This window comes from Dermacentor variabilis, chromosome 7 (genome assembly GCF_050947875.1).
Source record: "Dermacentor variabilis isolate Ectoservices chromosome 7, ASM5094787v1, whole genome shotgun sequence".
Classification (NCBI taxonomy): domain Eukaryota; kingdom Metazoa; phylum Arthropoda; class Arachnida; order Ixodida; family Ixodidae; genus Dermacentor; species Dermacentor variabilis.
In genome coordinates this window covers 9827037-9848962 of record NC_134574.1, presented here as the reverse complement: position 1 = coordinate 9848962, position 21926 = coordinate 9827037, and the positions used below count along the sequence as shown (strand labels likewise).

At 44.6% G+C, this 21926-nt stretch overlaps 1 protein-coding gene across 5 annotated transcripts in view; it reads left to right on the top strand.

Annotated features, from left to right (window-relative positions):
- Positions 1–8178, top strand: part of LOC142587312 (uncharacterized) — a 59532-nt gene extending 51354 nt beyond the window's left edge. For 2 of the 5 annotated variants that reach the window (XM_075698212.1, XM_075698207.1), the window contains exons 5-6: positions 6902–7005; positions 7105–8175. In XM_075698212.1, coding sequence (XP_075554327.1) covers positions 6902–7005; positions 7105–7257 — 257 coding nt within the window. In that variant the 3' untranslated portion in view covers positions 7258–8175. Of the gene's footprint in view, positions 1–3559; positions 3660–6901; positions 7006–7104 lie in introns of those variants that run through there. The other 3 variants (XM_075698210.1, XM_075698208.1, XR_012829453.1) reach the window with 3 other exon arrangements.
- The last annotated feature ends 13748 nt before the right edge of the window (positions 8179–21926 follow it).

Here is a 21926-nt window from a genome sequence, read left to right as displayed (position 1 = left end):
TGGTGAAAAGTGGTGATGTTGTGTGGAGGTATGGAACGTTAACAATAATTCCGACGTGCACGTTTCTGAAGAAAAAGCTTGTGTTAGTGTTCACAGTGGTGCCCCACACATGCATGCAGTAGTTAATATGAGACGCAAATAGTGCCTGGTAAATTTGTAATTTCAACTGTTCTGGAAAGAAATGATATTTTTAAGGCCGTTGTGGCTGGACCATCCCAATGAAGTGGAAAGGAGCGCGTTCGCTTTAGGAATGACATCGCAAGCCTCCAGACCAGAGACAAACAGGCTGGTATGATCCACATATAGAATGGTTGTTGCCTCGCTTTCTGCAAGGGTTCATCGAGCAATAAGGTTCCCAAAGAGCTCCAGCTGCACGGGAAGGTGCGAGGTGAAATCCGGCAACACTCATGCAGGCGGCTGTTCCCCCACTCTCCATTCCCCCCAGCCGCACTTTGCTTCGCTGCACCGCTCATTTTTGGCTCAGCAGCCGTCCGATATGGAGGTTCCCATTGTTGATCGCGCCAAGTACGAGATTTGTTCCGCAATTCGCTTTTTGCACGCCAAGGGGACTCCCTCGTGGATATTCATCATCAGTTGACAGAGGTGTATGGCGACAAGTGCATGTCCGTTCAACACGTCCGAAAGTGGTTTAGGGAGTTTAGTGCCGGTTGAAAGAAAGTCCACGATGAAGAACGGAGTGGAAGACCGTCAGTTTCGAAGGTGGTTATCAAGATGGCCCAACGCAAAGTGCTTCGGAAGAGGAGGATCAACATCTGTGAACTTATTGCTCAGATTCCTGGAAGTTCTTACGATACAGTGGAAAGAGCTTTGACTAAAGTATTGGGGTATCAGAAGTGTTGTGCTCAATGGATACCGCGGCTATTGACATCAGACTACAAGGAGAAACGCCTTGACTGTGCTCGCCAGTTTCTTCAAAATTGTCAAGAAGATAAGGAAGGATTTTGGACTCCATTTTTATGGGAGACTAAAAGTGGGTGTTTCATTTCACTCCTGATATGAAATAAAAATCCCAAGAGTGGCGTCACCCAGAGTCACCAGTCGCAAAGAAGTTCAAACTCCTTCTGCTGGCAAAGTCATGGCCACTGTTTTTTGGGATCATAAGGGAGTACTGCTGATCGATTTAATGGAACGTGGGACAACAATCAACTCTGAGAATTATTGTGCAACACTATGAAAACTCAGGCAAGCTATTCAGAACTGCCGGCGAGGACAACTGGCAGCCAGTGTAACACTGCTTCACGACAACGCCCGACCTGACGTCTCCTGTCAAACCCAGGAACTTTTGACAAACTTTGGGTCGACTGTCATGCCCCACCCACCGTACAGTCCGGACCTTGCACCTAGTGATTATCACTTGTTCCCCAAGCTAAAAGAACATTTTAGTAGCCAACGCTTCCGGAGCGATGAAGTCGAAGAGGTGAAATGCTTCCTCAGTGGGTCGGCGGCAGACTTCTACGACACTGGGATACAGAAATTGGAGCACTGTATACAAAAATGCATAGAAAAAGATGGCGATTATGCAAGTTTCATCTTTCCAATAATGTAAATTTCTATGAGAATAAACAATGTTCTCTACTTCTAAAATTGATGGGAACCTTATTTCTGGATCAACCTTCGTATGTCTATCATGTCATTAACGTAAATGTCGAAGGGGACCTAAAATGCTGCCCTGTGGGACACCTAACAATATTACCGTCCAAGGAAATACTATTTCCAATGACAACGCATTGCTTGCAATCAAGCAGATACGAACACAACAAAATATGTCATTCCATGCACACCGTTTGCAGTCAACTCTGTTATTAGAATCTTGTGTTGCAGACTGTCAAAAGCCTTGCTGTAGTCAATAAATATCCAGACTACTAGGTTTCATTTGTCTAGCTTCTTGATTAACACCTGCTGAACAAGCAGTGCAGTTTCGGTAGAGCAGGTCATCAAAGCTGTTTCTCCATCGCCAGGGTTTGTGTCATGCTCTCCAACCATGATTCCTCGCTCCTTTGTGCCCTCCAGAGGGGCACGGTCATGGCCCCCCAAACAAGGGGCTTAAATCACCACAGCAATGAAATCGCAATTTTTCGCTTTTAATATGCTTCAGTGCAATACATTGCATAAGCTTCCCTGCTTAACTCAACTGTAATGCGGCAGAGGTGACTTTAGGAAGACCTTCTAGACATGCTTAACATTCCGACACGTCGGCATATGGATGGCCCTTGTGCAGTTTAAGAGCACGAATACGCATGCTGGTTGTGGCTTGACGAAATGTGATTTCTTAAACAAGTTTCAATGCCAATGCCCTAGACTAAGCTTCACCGCAATGCAGTTGTGTTATGCACTGGAGCTTCTGTAATGTATTGCGGTCCATCACTGCAGCAACGTCAGAACCAGCTTTGAATGGGTGTCATGCGAGTTATTAGATGTCTCGGTGCTCATACTGTGACAGATGACGGCACATGTGCGCATGTATAGTCGGGAACATGTGCAAGGCTGTGTTGCAGTCTCGTATATGGAGCTTGCAAGATGGGCGAAGCAAGGGCCCAAATCACCACAACCCTGCCGGAAATAGCTCTAAATCCCTGCCTGTACACTTCTTAAGGGTTTTGGTGCTTTTACCGTAATCGGAGATTGCACATATAATACTATATTTTCAAAACTGAGCTCATTGGAACATCTTCCTGTTCATGCTATGCACACAAAAATGAGGAATAAGGGAAAAATTATGCAGATCCCACACCCTGTGGGAATTGATGTAAGTGAAGCTTTCCATGCTGGATGCTCTGATTGACGATAATTAGCAGTGTTGATGGCTAAAGCTTAATTTCTTCGTTTAGGCTAACATGAGATTGGCGAATTGATGTTAAACGTTACCTTGTGGGCACCACTGCTGTTTGTCTGCGTAATAGGCAGAACACACAGGGAGAGGTGTTTGCATGAGGCATTGTTGTGGGCCATATCTTATAACCCGAGAGGGTTAAGTGTTGTCATTTCCTCATATGGCACATCGCGTTATGGCAGAAGTTTTAAACTTGAATTGGATTATGGGGCTGTACGTGCCAAAACGACACTCAGATTATGAAGCACGGCATAGTGGCAGACTCCAGATTAATTTTGACACCGTGATGTTCTTTAATGTGTCCTAAAATCTAAGTGCACATGGGTTTTCTATTTCGCCCCCGTCGAAATGTGGCTCCCGCGATTGGGATCAAATCCATGACCTCTCGCAATGCCATAGCAGCAGAGCTAATGCAGCGGGCACAGAAGTGTTGATTTGACGGTCAACCACTCCTGTAGTGTTTCCTGGACGCTGCAGTGTGCTTTAATTAATGCGGCTCTGCTTCTGCACGCCGTGTGAATTGCCCGCTTGACATATTTTCATTTTGTTTATTTTTTCAGAAATAGCAGCAACGTATTGTATTGTGCCTTGAACATAAGCACACCGCAACCGCTGTTGTATGTTAGTGGAGTTTCCTTGCCTTCTCATGTCACTTCCCCCATCTTATATGGGAACTGCCTCTTCTCCTCCCTCTTCTTCTCTCTACAGTTCTATCTGTGTCCCCTCTCGCCTCGCACATAAGCGCTGCAGTTTCTTCAGTGCTTCTGAGGGGAGTCACGGATAATTGCAGCTGTCAGGTGGCTAATGTGACAACGGCCAGGGAGATCCAGAGGACATTGTGCACATTCGATGCGGTGGGGTGAAAACAAGCTTCTCCTATCTCCTTTCCTCTCTTACTTGTGCCTGTCATGTATATACACACTCTGAACCCCCCCCCCCCCCCGATGTGGTGTGTGTGACATCAGCAGCAGTCCACAGCAGCAGCTGGAGTGGGAAAGTCAGAGGAAGAGACAAAGAAAGCTTCACTTTAAAACAAAATGCGTAAAGGATTCTATGCTTACCCAATGAGGAAACCCGTCCATCATGTAAGATGATTGCTTTCAAGATAAGGCCCGCATGAGCGAGCGAATTGTAAGATCGGGCCTGCGCAGCCGTGCCATAAGCAGCGGCCGCTGATGTACAGTTGATAATGGTTTGCATCGAGAGGAGGCAGCATCATTGACCACATCTACGTATGACGTCTACCTAATGTGACAGTTCAATTACGTCACGTAGAACAGCACGCATTGGCCAATGCTCATCTTCCATGAAGCAACAACATCATCCAAATGCACCATAATATAAAAGGAGTGAACAGTGCTACTACTGGCCTCTGCTTCATACTCATGCTGGTCTCAGTTTAACATTTTGGTGTTGCAAATGCGCTTCTCCATTTCATGATTTTTTTCGTGGCGTTTCTCGCAATTATATGAAACGCAGCAGCATATGACGACAAAACAGTAGGTGATCAGTCGCAAATGCTTATGCATCATTTAGATAACTCCCACAGGATACTCTGCATGTAATTTTATCTTTTTCCACTTTCAGTATGCTTCAGCGCTATGGTATGCTTGACCGCGTAACCTTGCTATGTCCAGTGTTTGTGACCCCTTCCCACTGTTGGTATACTTCATCACAATGCTAAGTGCATGGTTGAATGCATAACACCACTGTATTGGGATGAAGCTAACTTATGGGTCTGACATTACAGTTTTAATTTAGCGTACGCAACTATAGCGTATGCTATACGCTAAAGTATATATAGTGTATGCTAAGCAGCACACATTTCTTTAGGTTGAGTTGGCCTGTGAGATGTTCAGATCTTAAAGGCCATGTGCCGTCATTGCGGCTATCTCCCGACTGTAGCTATAGGTGGTGCTAACATGTCGGATGTTTCTTTCTTTAGGTTTCAACTCACTCGAAACGAGAAGCGATCTCGAAAACACCACAAGGTTATCCATAATACTCTGTCGTCGAAGCAGCCTGAGACTAAGCGAAAGCCATTTACACAGTCAGTTGCAAAGAACGAAGTCCATTTTACAAAAGCAACGCCAAATTCAATTCGAAGTTGGCAGCCGGGGCCGCCGCCATGTTTCACACAAATTCCGCAAACCACGCAAAGACACTAATGCTAAATCTGAGAAATAGTGCGCGTACGCTATACGCAATGGGTCGTTTAGCGTTCTGCGCATGCGCAGTGATGACCCACTATTTTATAGCGTACGCTAAACTAAAACTGTCTATTATGCAGCACATTTTAGATGCTTGCTGGTTTTAAAGTCCGAAAGCTGAGATACAACAGCATCGCACACTATCACGTGAGGAAAACGAACCGCTGCATGCAGCAAGTAGCATCAGCATAAGCACTAGATTACAGTTGAACAGCTCTACAATGAAGACCACAATTAATTTGCCTGTAAAACAAAGAAACTTATGCGTCCCTGGCGGCTGATTTACGTTTATAAAACGAATGCCGCACCAGTGCCGCCACTGCCCCGCGAAGATGTCACCAGGGTAAGCTGTGCGCTAGCGCTAACAGCAGTGTATTTGAAGAGCATGCTGATATTACTAGTTCTGTTGCCCTGCTCCAGGATTCACTCACCTCGTATGCTACTTGTTGTGACGGATCAACGGCTGACGAATGCATGGATAGGCCGCGAATGTCAACGAAGGCGACCAAAAATTTTGCAGCAAGGGAGGCTTAGAGGCACTAGACAATCGGGGGCTTTGCTTTGCATGGTTCCTGCATTTGGTTGGAGAGCAAGCTGGGAACCTCAATGGAGCATAGGGTGGCTACAGTAGAACGTGCTGTCAGGGATATTTTGCAGAGAAAAATTAGCGGTCTATTTCATTAAGTCTCTCTTGAATTCTTGTTAAACATTTTCTTTTGTTGAAAGTGCTTAGCTATTGTGAGCAGTGAGCTGCGCAACCTTTAAAACAAAGTGACCTGCATAGCAAAGGATTTTGAAGGTGCGAGCACTTTGTTAAAAAGGCGTTTGACTACATAGATACATTCAGAGCAGCGCTTTCTACCCTTTAGCCCATGCAGAATTTGTAGGTCCTATTTGCGCCACCAGGATCTGCCGATGTACTGCAGTGAAGCCTTTAATATGTGTCCCAATGTCCAATGCTACGGAGTTCAATATATCCATTTAATGTCTGAGCAAGTTTGATGTATGAAGTTTCATATACATGTAATTCTCTTGGTGATTCACCACCTGTTATTTAAGCAGTAATTCTATTTATAATTGTTTCATATAACAAGGTTTAATTGTAATGAATTATTGCTATACGACATTCTTTCCATTACTATAACTAATACTCTCAAGCTTGGAATCTCCCAGCTTCCTCATACAGTTGGCCAATGGGACAGTGCACCTGACACAACAAGCCATGTCGTACACTTACTCTGTGCATATTCACAGCCCATGCAAGCTTGTGCTGAAAGCTTGTTGCTGCTTGAAGAGGTAAACGTTTCACTTGACTGTTGTAATGATCTCGCTGACTATGTGATGGAATAAACAGTTACTCCACAATAAAACATAGTATGAGGCCATTTTGTAAACATGAGCTTGAAGTAAAACTGTGCCATGCATCGTCGAAAAAGGAAAACAACATTACAGGGATGAGGATACTTATCGTGGGCTTGTCTCTATAGCTTTTATGTCTTGCTTTGTCCACATTATGCTGCACAGTTTTAGTTGAAGCGGTTATTGGCTGGCAGACGTCTTCCCATCATGTTACTACGAGTTTTGATGAAAGCAGTCTTGGCCAGCCTCTCTACCCCTGGTTCTCTGGCTTAGGTACTGGTGCCTCCAGTAGTTCAGATTTGAATGGGTGCAAATTAATTTTCCCTCTCAGTGAAATCATACCAACTTTCCCAGATTACCGGGCTTCTACAATTCCTCCTAAGTTGAACTTGTTCAACAGCTTTACCGAGTACTTTAAGTAGGCAGTGTATTCTATGTCGTAGGGCAAACAGAAAATTAGCATAAGCACTCTTGCTTTCAGGCTGCCATAGACTTCGAGTTAAAAGTGCAGTCGAGATCAACATGTCCAACCTTGATCCCTCCAGCCAATGTGCCAGCCTTCCCTATGAGCCACTACTTGCGAAGGTGAACATACCTTCTTTGTTCCATGCAAAACATTTTGTTAACTGTTTCCAGGAAAAAGTAGTTCAAGCATAAATGGCCAACGCATGCTCTTCATACCAGGTTGCCATGGATAATGGAGACGATAGGAAAGTACAGGCCAGCGTCGCTGTCCCAGATCCATCCGGCAGCTTTTCTGTCACAGGTCCATGTGTCCTAACTGCTGGTCTTCAATGGGAGTTGACACTGTCTCCTTCTATAGGGGGCATTTTCTGACATGCTCTTCTGTGGGAGAATGCCCCATTCATAAAAAGAAACAACAAAGATTGGACACAAAATGGTGCAGCTCATTAAAAGAAAATTACTTGCTGGGTTCGCCACTGGGCCGTATGCGTCGGCGCTCGTGACTCGACAAAAAGCAGCCGCAGCGGCACGCGCAAGCTCAGGCTTCACATAGTTTCGCGCCCATCGCAAGAGGGGCACCTCACGGCTACATTCGGATATCGCCGGCGCACAAGGAGGAAGTGCAGAAACATGCACGCTTGCAGTCTCAGAGGGACGCGCATGCGTGCAAACTCGATACCATGGGTGCACAGCTAGAAGGGAAGAAGGGTCGTTTTGCCACACGCTTGCGCACCCTGTAACATTTTGTGGGCGAGTGTACATGCTAGACATGTCTGTAGTGCTTATTTTTGAAATGTGATCCTTTGGGATGTATAATACATATAATATGCATCTTAGCTTTGTTGTGCATTAAGAAGAATTTTTTTTACAAATACTATATAATTATCTGAAAAGATGAATGTTTCTTTAGATTTCACACATTTCTTTTGCTACATTGTAAATGTATATCCTAATAGATTAGTGTTTCGTATGTTATACGTTTGCCGATAGGACACTTACTGCTGCCATGCGAGGGCCTTCAGGCACATTAAAGCTGTATGTTGCAGCTTTTCGCCTGGAGGACACCCAACAAAGTTTGTTGGAAATAAAACCATTTCTGGTATGGTAAGTCGAAAATTCTATTTCAAGTCGCTGCCTCTAGACCCTTCGTGCCAACCGCCATTTTGGCAAGGCTGTGTGATGTCTGGGAATAAGGCTGCTTCGATGGATTTCAAGACCAGATAGCAGCCTTCCTTCACACACTCTGGCACCAAAAAGGGCAGCACAGGTGTCAGTGTTACTTGTGCTACAATTCCTTCACTTGTGCCATAAATAGCAGCAGCAAACTGCCAAGATGCAAAAGCAAAACAATGAATGAGGGCCATAACGTATTTCCCAGCTCCTGAAATCAGTTCCAGTTTTTCCAATAGACAAAAGCATGGCCTTCAAGATCAGCTTCGATTACCAGTGGGAACAGTTTCCGAGGGTGCCAATTCATTTCATCAAGACTCAGTGTTGCCACACTGCTTTTGATTGAAGTGTGAGAAAAAAATATTGAAGTGAACGTTTTCTAACACATTGAATGCAGTCAAATTTTCTTTCTGTTATGCTTTCCTTTTATTTCAAAGCAAAAAAAAAACCAAAAATCTAAGAAAGCAAGAAGCAAAACAGAAAGAAAAATATCTCAGTATAGGGCATCATTGCGCAGTGTTGTGAAACCAGATGTGCACGCCTGTGAGGGTGATGATTGGCCAAGTGTGTGCACTATACATTCAGTGATGCTACAGGCATGCACTCTGCTGTTTGCGTTTCATTTGACGCTGATAGTACATCCACACAATGTAGCCACAGGGACAAGTGAGCAGTCAAGTGAAGCTTTTTGAGATCATGTTTAGTTGGATCATGCAAATAAAATGCATTAATTAATCATATGCCATTAAAGATACAAGCACAAGTACACAAATTACTGTGCATGACAGGAGTGGCTGCGAAGATGTATAAGGCTCACACAAAGGCCGGACAGCAGACAAAGGACGATGATATTTAACTCATTTCGCCAGGAAAAATGACTTCGAAGTTTGTGCATTAAGTACGAAGAAAATCCGAGGATACCTAAGCACTTCTTATGAGTTGTGAATACTTTAATGTCCAACTGAACGCCACTGAGCAGTCCGAGTTATGAACTCCTCGCGGGCAAGCGGGCACGTTAAGACGCTTGGCACATATTGATTTAGCTTAGCCTCACCGAGGTGCAGTTAGAACACACACAAGAGCTTGAGTAGACAAGGAACAGGTGGTAACACAGGCTTGCGAGAGGGAAGGTGATGTTTTGTCGTAGCAATGCACTCTCCCCTCGCGAAGTAGCGCAGCAGCAGATGTTCCCCTTCACTCGCTTTCCTCTGCTGAGACACGAGCCAGCAAATGCAAGCTAGTGTCATGAGCGCGCCTCGTGTGCTCACATGGCGTCACAGTCAACGGGAAATTAGGCACCGTTTTGCTGCTACAGGTGCTGCCGGCTTTTTCAGTGAAGGAACCATTTAACATTCTTGCATTAAAAAAAAATCCTGTCACCGACCACATAATAAACAGCAATAAAGAAATTCCGTTAAAAGTATTGCATCAAACCAGCTCAGAGCACGAAAGATTGACCAAAGCTGTCAGGCTTGGCTGCTGAAAATTAATGTCTTGTAGCAAGGTTTAACGAGCGAAAATGATATGCAAGAATACTCAGAATGATGCGAATGCTCAGATGCTAAGCTCTGCTCTTGTGCAGGAGCTTGGCAATGCAGCTGGCATAAATGCCAGTCTTCTGACTACTACTCTGGTTTCATGAAAAGTAGGTTATTCTGGCAAGAGTATCACTGCAACATCACTGCAGTGCATTTTTACTTCACAGTGAGTAAGTACACTTTTACTTCACTGTGTCAGATAAACAAGTCGACAGACGTTTGAAGTGGTTCAACCACGATTCACAGCTGGAGAACAGGATAGCAACCATAGAATTTGGCGAGATGATTAGACAACAGGCAAAGGAGAGTGGACAAAAGTTCGAGGTGAAAGCTGTTCTGTTTGACTGTGGCGAGGTGTAATGGAGTCGTCAAGCAACAGGCAATGGCGATGGTGCTTCCTAGCGTGCTGATATTGTTCTGGCTGCAAGGCACATAATGGTGATTACTGCATTTTATAGTGTCCCATTTTTCTTTAGATGACAAAGTATTTAAATTTGTGTATTGGTTACATTTGCAGTGACATCCAAAATCCAGATTTGTACTGGGCAAAGACAATACTTAAAAATTAAGTTCAGTGGTTTTACATGCCAAAATCACTAAATGATGATGAGGGATGCAATAATGAGAAACTCTGGATTAATTCTGACTACCTGGGTTTAACATGCACCCAATGCAAGGCGCACAGCATTTTTTTGCATTTTGCCCCGATCGAAATGTGGCCGCAGGGGCTTGGATTTGATCGCACGGCCTTGGGCTTAGCAGCCAACACCAAAGCCACAGCACCAGTAACATTAAAACAAAGCAGTGATTTGATAAAGCGTGTAAGAGCACAACGGTTTTTAAGCATTGCTTCATGCTAAGGTCTAAGTTCGGTACTGTCAGACAACAACCACAATAATGAGATGAACAACGGGGGTAAAATGCTAAATTAAGCTGCAAAATTATGAAACAAAAGCCTTTGAAGCTGTGAAGTTCTTTAGGAACTTGCAAGGTGTGGACATTTGGACATGCAAAGGATGTAGCCTTTGGAAACAACTTGCCAAGTTAATTAGTTGTTTTTTACTAAAGCAATACTTCATCACAAAGCAAATAGCTATAATTTCAGTATGCTCCAAGACTGAATGCCCTATGACGAAAATTTCTATTGCATTTCTAGCAAGTTATATGGAGCAACCAAAGGTAAGAGACATTTGATGCTAGTGTTCAATAAATTTCAGTTATTAGACAGCACTCGTCCAGTGCCCTTCCGTGTGTCTTCCATTGCTTCCGCACTGATTAGTAAGTATGATGCTAGTGACTGCAATAGAATACGCGAAGGCCGAGAAAATAGCAATGGCAATGAAGAGCTATTGCTTGAACAAAAAAAAAAAAAAAAGCATAGGTGTAGTGCCAAAGCAGAAAGGAGAACATGAACGAAAAGTATGTGCAAAGTCATACATGACAAGAGAAAGCAGCAGGCAAGATGTGGTGAGCAGGGGGGTGGGGGGGAGTATTCTGTAAGAGCCCACCTAGTGGACTGTCCATTTCGGCCGCTACTGATTGGCTAGGGCTGCTCGTCTCCTCCTCTCACAGAGCTGAATCCAATCAGCAGTGGCCGAAATGGACAGCCCACTAGGTGTACTCTTACAGAATACACCCCCCCCCCCCCCCCCCAGGAGAAAATGATGAGATGGATTCTTGCCTTGTGAAGTGCAGCAACTGTTACTTTTTTTTTTTCTGTTCAGAGCGAACGTGAGTGAGACTGGAGATGTAATGGTGATATGAGGCTTTGATGTGGAGATAAGCTGTGGTCTGGGATGAAGGACAATTTTGGTTTCCAGCTGTGGATGAATTTCCAGGAGACCCTGCAGATAAAAGTTTTTTTAGCAATTAATAATTCACGTATCTGGCGAAGGAAATCATTACAGTGAACATGCGGCATAAGCAATAGACAGCCAGGCACATATAGCAAAAGACAGTGCCACTGTAGAGGAATGGAGACAGGGAAGAGCAACAAAAAGTGATCAAGCATGTGCAGGGAGAAGGGTGCAGAAAAACTACAAGGGATCACACAAAGGAGATCAGTTTGACAGTGACGACAAGAGCAGCACTTATGAGCACAAATTTCAGAAGAAAGTAGCAAATTAATTGGGTCATAAGTTGCCAAAGAGCAAGCACTTTCTGTCACGAATGCTACTGATGCCAAGCATCAGTCCTGGCGCTGTTAAGGAAGTGACGGCGCAGTTGTGGCAAGGGATAGCAGCAGGTGTCTCATAAAAATGGCAGTACCGGGCAGTACTGGGCTACAGTGAGCCAAGTGTACCAGCCTGTGCTTCTTGAAATCTGTCGCCTATGTCGAGTTGAAATGTACTGCTAAAGTGGGTGTACGTCGGAAAGACTTTCTCGCCCGTGCGGCGCTCGTGCCGAGTTGGTGATGGCGGATTATTGATTTAATGAGCCATCTTTCGTCTCATTAAAGATGTTTTGCGTCTCTTCCCGGGCGAGGAATAGGGGCCATAGTGTAGACCAGGCATGCTCTCCTGAAGCAGTACCTTCGCTCGTGCAACGCTTTTTGTACGCTGCTCTCTGACTTTTAAATGGAATATTTGAATGGTCCCCTTCGATATAAATAAAGGTTCTTCAGCAAAACCATATGCAATAAATCGGTAAGCGGGAGCCGCAGAGCTAGCGAAACGGAAGCAAAGCAGGCAAGTCGGACGTATGTACATTTAAATTAAATTATGGGGTTTTACGTGCCAAAACCACTTTCTGATTATGAGGCACGCCGTAGTGGAGGACTCCGGAAATTTCGACCACCTGGGGTTCTTTAACATGCACCTAAACCTAAGCACACGGGTGTTTTCGCATTTCGCTCCCATCGAAATGCGGCCGCCGTGGCCGGGATCGGATGTACATTTAGACAGAGCGTTATTATAAGCTCAGGTGCTCTCGTGAGGGCTCCGTTTGCCGGTGACGTATGCCGTCCTGTCGCAGTACTGATAAAAATCCATTATATCGTCGGGACGAAAAAAGCACCCCGCCACTTCTATAACACCAATCGGAACACTGCGGCCGCCATCACGTTTCAGAGTGGTCTACGGCCATAAATTGCATAACGACTTTCGCTTTTCCCAGCTACAGGGTGCTAAATGTGTTTCGACATGCAGACATGCATGTTCACGCGTATCTCTTGAAGGGTGCAGTATGCACCGATAACCAACACATCATGGACACGGCGTAATGCTTTGGCATTACGCCGTGGCATTAAGTTATCCGACTGGTCCTCGATATCACAGGTTCACTGATCCCGTCGCACGTTCCGTATGTTACCAAAAAGCGCAACAAACCTACCGGCAACATCCAAGGAGACGCAGGAGGAACACATGCACGACGCATGGCACGCACGGCTTCGTCAAGAAAGGAGACATTGATTTGAAGGATCGCCAGCCGACACACGGCAAAATGCGCGCCTAGGGACAAACGCATACGAAACAAGCAAATCGGCTTCTCCTCCGTAGTACCTAGGCAAAGGGAGAAATTTCAGGCGCAAACGCCCCCAGATTTTCTCTCTCGCACCCGCTGAAACGACTGGCCAATCCCGTGAACTGGCGTTTCCTCTAATGACCGTCTCGTGTCGTTGCATTCGCTACATTTGACGGTGTTTTTTCCCGTCAAATTTGGGAGGCAGTCTGGCAACATTGACCCGCAAAGGTGGCAACATGTTTAAACCACACCAGTCAGAACTCTGCCGAATTTCCGACCTGTTGAAACTACGCCGCTCTGCCAAAATTACAAGCCGATTCTCGCACTGCAATTTCTTACTCTATGATTACATAACTCTAACCTGAATAGCTTAAATGCTGTAAATGTATTTCACTTTAATGAAACTTTAAAGAGTACTAACGATAATGTAGCTTCACGTTAATGAAACTCCAAAGAGTGCTAACAAACTGCCCAAACAAAGAATGACAAGCCACGCCTGCGCACACACGCCACTTATATCCCACAAGCGCAGAAAATTACTTACGCTTGTTCATCATCAGTGATCCCACGAAGAGGTGATAAACGAACGGTGTCGCATAAACCACAGCCGCGCTCACAGTAGCACTAAGCGCGGAATTCCGATGCTGAAGGTCGCACTTGCAACGCTGCCTCGTTTCACGTGTTCGTTGCGTTAGAGTGGTTAGAGTGAACTCTAGTTGCGTGAATGAACAGGCAGTAGCTGCTAAATTCTACCACGGATGGATGGATGGGTGGATGGATGGATGGCGGCTATACCCTTTGTAACGGGCGGCGGCTGGCGCCACCTAGCCTTTTGCTGCCCTTCCTATTTTATTATTATTCTTCTTTTTCCCCTTTCTTTATATCCTCTTTTCCTTAACCTAGTTTTCACTCCCCTCCTCCCCCCAAAATAACTATCTAACACAGTAGAGGAAACATTATCTCCCCGATTTATAGTATTATCTATCCCTTGGCTTCCTCCACCAATCCTCTAGCCTCCCCTTCGTTACTGCCACTCTTTTCACGTCTATTTGCCCTCGTTCCCCGGGAAAACCTAATGCCCCTTCCATATCTGCCACTGTTCCCTCTGCCAGGGTTGCGCGAAGGTCTGTGCATCTCAGCACTATATGCTCAGTGGTCTCCATTTCGGTTCCTCATGCTGTGCACCGAAGGTCCACGTCTTCAAATTTAGCCCTGTATGTTTTCGTTCTCAAAACCCCTGTCCTAGCTTCGAATTATAGTGAGCTGCCCCGCGAGTTATCAAATAAGAGCTCTCTCTTAATCTCCTGTTTTTGTGACCTATACATTGATAGCGCTGGCTTTCCGAGCATTCTTTCTTCCCACATTTTTCTTTCCGCCTCCTTCACCTCCTTTCCCACACTAGAACCACGTTGGACCCCCTCCCTCGGCTGTAGGTATCTATTCCTCAGCTTCCTAGTTCTGAGTGTCCACTTTGTGTTCAAACTTTTCATGTACAGATATTTGTATACTTTTCCTGCCCACCTTTTTTCCTCCAGTGCTGGGAGTCTCTGTTCAAATTTTAGTTTACTTATTGCCTCTCTACCTTCGAATGACGTCCATCCCATGTCCCCCTGCACTCCCTCATTAAGGGTGTTCCCGTGTGCTCCTAAGGCCAACCTGCCTACACTTCTCTGTCTCGTTTCCATGCATGCCTGAACTTCCGATTTCATGCACAGTACTGAATTTCCGAATGTGAGGCCAGGTACCATAACCCCTTTCCATACGCCCCTAACCACCTCGTACCTATTATAGTTCCAAAGTGCCTTATGTTCCATTACAGCTGAGTTCCTTTTCGCTTTTTCAATCATAATTTTTTCCTGTTCTTCCAAGTACTTTTTGCCCTCGTTTAGCCATATGCCCAAATACTTGTATTTTTCAACATGATCAATCTTAGTGCTTTGTATTTCCAATGGTTCCCCCCTTTCTTCATTGTATACTATTATCCCAGACTTCTCTCTACTGAATTGCAGTCCCAATTTTTCTCCCTCCTCTCCACATGTGTTCATTAGTTCCTGTAGCTCTACTCGGGTGTCAGCAAGCAGTACAATATCATCTGCATACATCAGTCCGGCTAGTACTTGAGCTACCTTCTGCCCTTCCAGCATATAGCTTATGTCAGTTCCTATTGTGCTCTGTTCTAGTCTCTTTTCCATTTGGCTCATGTAAATCATAAAAAGCAGAGGCGACAATGGACAGCCCTGCCTGAGACCTCTTCTTATTTTAGCTGGCTTTGTAGTTTCCCCCTCCCATGTTATCTCTACCTCATTATCTGTATAAACTTGTTGTAGGAACTCAATGATCTTTCTATCTAGACCATATTCCCTCAACTGGCTCCATAACTTTTCTGGGTTTACATTATCATAGGCTCCTCTAGTGTCTAAAAAAGCTATCCATAGCGGTTTCTGCCTGGCTGTCGCTATCTCTATGCACTGTGTTATAACAAATAAATTATCATCTAGCCGTCTGTTCCTTCTAAATCCATTCTGCAGTTCTCCCAAGATCTCTTCACGTTCTGCCCATTCCTCCATTCTCTTTTTCACCATCTGCATTGCTACTCTGTATATGACTGATGTGATAGTTATTGGTCTGTAGGATTTAATGTTGTCCTTGCTTCCCTTACCTTTGTACACTAATATCATTCTGCTTGATTTCCAGTCCTGTGGAACATCTCCCCCTACTACTATTTGTTCAATAAGTTGTCGTAATATTAATTTACTTTTCTCGCCTAATATGCTTATCAATTTCATAGGTATGCCATCAGGTCCTGTCGCTGTTCCCACGGGGACCTTGTGTTCAATTCTGTCCCATTCCTTACTTGTCATCCTTCTGTACTCTTCCTCTAATTCTGTCCTGCTGTTGTCATTGTTCTCCATTTCGCTACCCACTGGCTCTGCAAATGTTGCCTCTATTGTTAACCTAGTATATTCCTGAGCTTCCTCTCCCTCTACCTTTGTTCCTTCTGGTGTGGTCAGTGAGTGCTGAACCACCTCTGTCTTCTTACTCTGTTGCCTTATGTGTTCCCAAAATTTCTTAGAGGCATTTCTGTCTTTTTTTCGTATCTCTAACATCCACTGTACCCCAACTTTTGCTATCTTGGCTTGAATTAATGCCAATGCTTCTCTTTTCATTGCAAGGTAATCCTCCCATTTTGTCTCCACCTCTTCTGGTGTGGCTCCCCTTTTCTTCGCTGCTCTGTGTTTTCTGCACGCTTCTTTGCGTTGCTCTATCGCCTCCTTAACTTCTCGGTCCCACCAGCTTTTCGGTTTGTATTTTCCCTGTTTACTTCCTAGTTTCCTAATCTGTCCCTTCTCTAGCTCTCGTTTAAAAATACCTATTAACTCGTCGTATGTCCATGCCCTTTGCGGTTGCTTGGATACCATGCTTTCAATGTTTTTCACCACTTCTTGTAGCTGCCTGTCATTCAATTTGCTCATACCTTTCCTTTCTTTAGTTTCTACCAGTGGTACTGTCCTTCCAAAACTGATTTTGATTCGTTTGTGATCACTCCCCAGGCTTTTTGTACCTTCCTCATCAATTTCCATCCATCCCATCCGTTCATACAGCTTGTGGGACATTAGGCAGTAGTCGATTGTCGAGTGGGTATTATTTCTTTCCCATGTTATTTTCCCGTCGCATTTAATTTCAGTATTAACTATCACCAAATCATGAGCCTCACAAAAATCTACTAACATCTGCCCAGTTGCATCTGTCGCCCCGTCAAAGTATTTCAAATGTGCATTCATGTCCCCTAGGATGATTATCTCCCGTTTCATAGCTAACTCCCTGATGTCCTTGGCCATACATTTGAAATGTTTTGCATTCTCCTCTTTCGACTCATTCCCCGTTTTTAGATACACAACTCCCAGGATTGTCTCAACATTCCCTACGGTGCCCTTGAGCCACATGTGCTCACTGCAGCTCTCCCTTACCCTTTCCCAGTCCTGTGCCTTCACCAGCGCCCCAAGGCCTCCTCCTCTGCGTTCTTTCCTTTTTCTATTGCACCCAACCCAGGTGTATCCCGCAACGAATGGTGGCTCTTCCTCATCTCTTAAATGGGTTTCGGCAGCTCCATATACCTGAAAGTTTTCCGTTTGTAACTGTTCTACTATTTCGTCCCACTTAATGCGATTTCTTCCCCCCTGCATGTTGATGAACCCCACATTTACTGCCTTCTTCTTCCTCTTCCTCCTCCGTGCTCCTGTCCTGCCCCCCCTCCCCTGTCCTTCGTCTTTTACGTTTTGGCTTGCAGGGTCGCCCTGCGTGCCTGCAAAAAAGCCTGAGCCCTACGACCCACCCTCGTTCCTACCTGCCATCCCGCTGGTGTAGTGTAGTGAATGCCATCCGGGCCAAAAGGGGGGAAGTTTTTCCCCCCAATCATTCTGTTCACCTCCACCACATCACACCTGAGGGCTCGCCCCAACTCCCTAATCACTACATTTGCCGCCACTACCTGTTCTTCAATGAAAGGGCCCTGTCCCCTGACCTCCGGGACCGTACACAGGGCAATGTGCACCGCCTCAGAGGTCGCCCTTAATTTCGCCACTCCCTCTTGAATCTGCCTGCCCAGCATTCGCCCCCTATTCTGCAGGACGTCATTCACCCCGGCGTGCAAAATTACCAGGTTTCTTCCCTCTCTGTTTTCACTCAGTTTGCTATTGGCTCTCTCCGCCACAGCTTCGAATCGAGCCCCCGGCATGCATTCGACCTTCCCTCGTCTGTCATACTGCACTGTTCTGAGGAGTGCTGTTTGCATTCGCGATACGTTGGAGCTTCCAACGACCCAGACCTTTCTGTCGTCAAGCAAATCTTGTCTCCCTCCTGTCTCTGTCGGCTGGGTCTTCCCTGCCTCCTCGCCTTTTCTGCCTCCTGTCGTCTCATCCCTCTGTACCTGTGTCTCCCGCGGTCCCCACGTTAACGTGTCCGCCCCCAATTCCGCTCCACTGGGTGATCCTCCTGCTTCCTTTTCCTTCAGTTCCTGCTGTGCTTCCCTCTCAGCTTCTCTCTCTCTCATCTCTTTCAATTGTTTTTCCAATTGCTGCCTTTTCTCTCGCTCCTCACTCCATTTCCGTTCTACAGCCTCCATTTTTGAGGCCCACTCCCTCTCGACGCTTTCCTCAAACTCTGCGCGTTTCGTTTTTTCTTTCTCAAGTTCCTCCTTTGTCCTCGCCATTTCACTCTTTAGCTGCTTCTCCAAATTCTCAATCACCTTACACAGCCTGCACACGAAGCCGTTCCCTTCCGCCTCCGCCACGGTTTTGAATGTCGTTTCATCCAAATAACACCATCGTTCACACCTCTCACACTGGACGAGGTCCCCACCTTCCTCCTTGGCTTTTCTAGCCGGTCGTCCCATGAATTCTCTTGTCCTACTGTTATTTGACAGTCTAAAAGCGAGGAAAAAAATTAACTATAGTAAAGACCACTGGGAATCTCTAGAAGAATAAAGAGAGCTAGTAAAATAACCAAACCAATAACCAGGGCAAAAAAGAAAAAAAAAGGAAAGAAAAAAAAAGGACAAAAAAACACTTTTAGCCCTAACTATTAAACCTTTAGTCCTAACTGTTATGTGTTGGCCACGACCTACTTTATCGCCCTACTTTGGCTAAGTGTTCTCCTGGCTTCGCAGCGCTCCAATTCTCTGCAACCTACGTTTCTACGCTGGCTCTATCTCCATTCAGATTTCCCGCCGCTGCAATTAGAAATAAAAATAGAAATAGAACTTAGCTGTCGGCATCCGTCCGTCTCGGCTTCTGTCGTCCGTCTCCACGGGCCACGTCGACCACGGGCCACCAGTGCACTGGGTTGCCAACTGCGGAAACGTTTTAGTAGGTTGCCAACTGAAAGCTTGAAAGGTTCCAAAAATAGCTGTTTTCCCGCGACCGTGTCGTCTTTTTGACGCAGTTAGGGTGCAATATTGATCAATTTGCCGCTTTTGGAGCAGAATGGCGCAGGAGAATGTAAATGTATCAGAATGGTGCTATTGGCGCAGCTGGAGCCCCCCCCCCCACCACTGGTCACGTAATAAACACGCACCGGAAAACTACCATCCAATATCAGTAACATCTATATGCTGTAAAATGCTAGAATATGTAATTGCATCAAATGTCTACAGTCACCTGGAAGCCTTCAAATTTTTCTTTTCTAACCAACACGGATTTCTAAGGAACTTCTCTCGTGAAAAGCCATTACTAGAATTAGCAATTGATTTGCATGCTAACATTGAAGAGGATCTACAAACTGATTGTGCTTTTCTAGACTTCTCATAAGCGTTTGATCTCGTAGCACACTGCCATTTGATTTTGAAATTATCTGCTCTTGAATTAGATTCTCTTACATTAACATGCATTCTCAATTTCCTTTCTAATCGTCAGCAATTCACAGCAGTGAATCATTTTTCCTCTCCTGTCTCGCACGTTACATCAGGTGTACCACAAGGCAGCGTTCTTGGGCCACTTCTAGTTGCCCCAGTAGTAGTGCCGCTGCTTCTAAATATTATGTAACCACACATTGTAGGCTACAAGGACATTCTTGCAGTGCATCTTATCTCCATGTGTGTTACTGTTTGCATACATGTCCTTGTTCGATAAGTGCTGTGAACTTTTTTTGATACTGCAATGTCTTGACTGCACTGTTGCAGTGTTCTACATACTATCGATTAATCTCCATATACACAAGTGCTTTGATCATCAATCTTCAAAAATGCAACCTTCATGGTGCTCCTTCCTTCACAAGCTTGCATATAAAATATTATTCTGGCCCCAACTAGAATTTGTGGCTTCAATTTGGTCACTTCACCAGGCATATTTAATCCGCATTCTTGAGTCTAGCCAAAATTGTGCTGCACATTTAATTGTCAGAGATCACAACCAATATTTGAGCGTATCTAACCTTTAGTTTTCATTGTCATACCATCCTTCGAATTGCGGTGGAATGTAGCGTCGCTTTCTCCGCTATATTAAATAATTCATAGTGAGCATTTGTTCACTTTGTCTCTTGCTTGCCCATCCCACACATCTAGGCGCTTGCACAATCGCCTCAGCATCCAGCACATTTATGGTCACACTAATGCCTTTAACTTTTCTTTGCCATGTGCCATTACACATTGGAATGGTCTTCCCGATAACAGTGCTGACATTAACGATCCTGTAACCTTCAGACAAAAAATCTATATAATCTTTGGAAAGTGTTCGTGTTTTTATTTCTGGTGTATGCAACTCGTTCTTTTACGAAATTATATAACCATCCTATTTCCTGTATAACCTAGCTCATAATGGTGGAATCCTACTTTTCGATATTATTTCTGTTCTTTTGAAAATATTGTATTGATCTTGCATCGCTGTTTATATTTATAACATTGTATAACTTATTTGCTCCTTCTTTGTTATTGTGTGATGTCCTCCCCCCTCCACGCAGTACTCCTTCTGGCGCCTGTGAGGTAGATGAATGCATAAACCAGATGGCACTACTGTTTATTGTGAAATCAAAATTGTGTATATTGTGGTTTTACCAATAAAAGGTCCAAGTTGTAAATTCTTCTCCTGCAATGCCGCCAATGTACACATAACAAACCAGTTGTGTATGCTGCCTAGAATTGGCATGCTTAGAATATTCCACAACTTTCAGGGTCTATTTTTCTGCCTCTCTGTCTGGGTTTTTATCCATCTTTCCGTAAACCTGGGTCACTGGGTAATCCATGTATAATGGGTAGAGCATTGGGCTGCTGTGCTAAGAGAACCCAGTTTGCCACTACTGAACAGAAGTTACAAAGAAAAGGGCTGCACAGAAAAATTTACTTTATTTCCCATTAATTGTACATGATGGTGGGAGTCCGCAGTCAAGCATGCCACATACTAAGCACGTGAGGCAAAAAACACAGCTCATAAAAAATTAAGCCCTCAAACACACAATATACATCCATCACCTGTGCATCATCAGTCAGATTACAAATTTCCTATTACTGAGCAAATATAGCTGTAGCCTTATTGCGTTTGTTCACTTTAACTTCTTTCAGTGATTTATGCCTTCAACTGATTAGATATCTTTAGCTGCACTTTTTTTTATAAGCTCAGTCACCACATACCTGTGATGCTTTGTTCCCCAAGCAACAACTAGTGCCAGCAACCTCATCATGGCAATCTCTTAAAAGTTGTCACAATCTGATTCCATCGTTTTGGAAAGGTTGTTAAGCTGATTAAACATGAATTTACTGAATCCTCCTCTATAATCTCAAGTCTTGATAAGCATCAGCTTATAACTTCAAGCATCACTTAATATTCTTTAGAACAAGTATGTTTGCTTGGATTATTACAAGTTTTGATGGCATGCACCACAAACACTCAGATTTTGCGAGAACATTCCTTTTTCAACTTTTCAAATCAGTGACTCCACCACACTTACAGATGTGATGAACTTCTTTCATACACATAGTATGTTATGCTTTCACAAGCATCAGTTCACATTCAAGGCAGTCAACAGCCATGATAAAATATTTTTGGCAGCAAATAGAGCAATGCAACAATCGGAAAAGCAGCCAACCTGCAATTGTACAGCAAAATCCCATTTTTTTTTTGCAGCTGCTCGGATGCCACTGCTGTAATATATCTAGAAAACAGACAGCTAATGATCAAGGAACCGCCCAGTGACAACACAAATTCTGTCATGACCAAACCGCTCAGTGATTCACAGATTCAGATATGACCACACTGCAGCAACTGTGAAAATTCTTTCATGCGTTTTCACACTACACCCATGTGCGCAAGTAATCTAACGCTATAGAACATACCATTCGGGTAACTGCTTTGGTACTGCTGCCACTGCCAAAGTCCTCCTGCA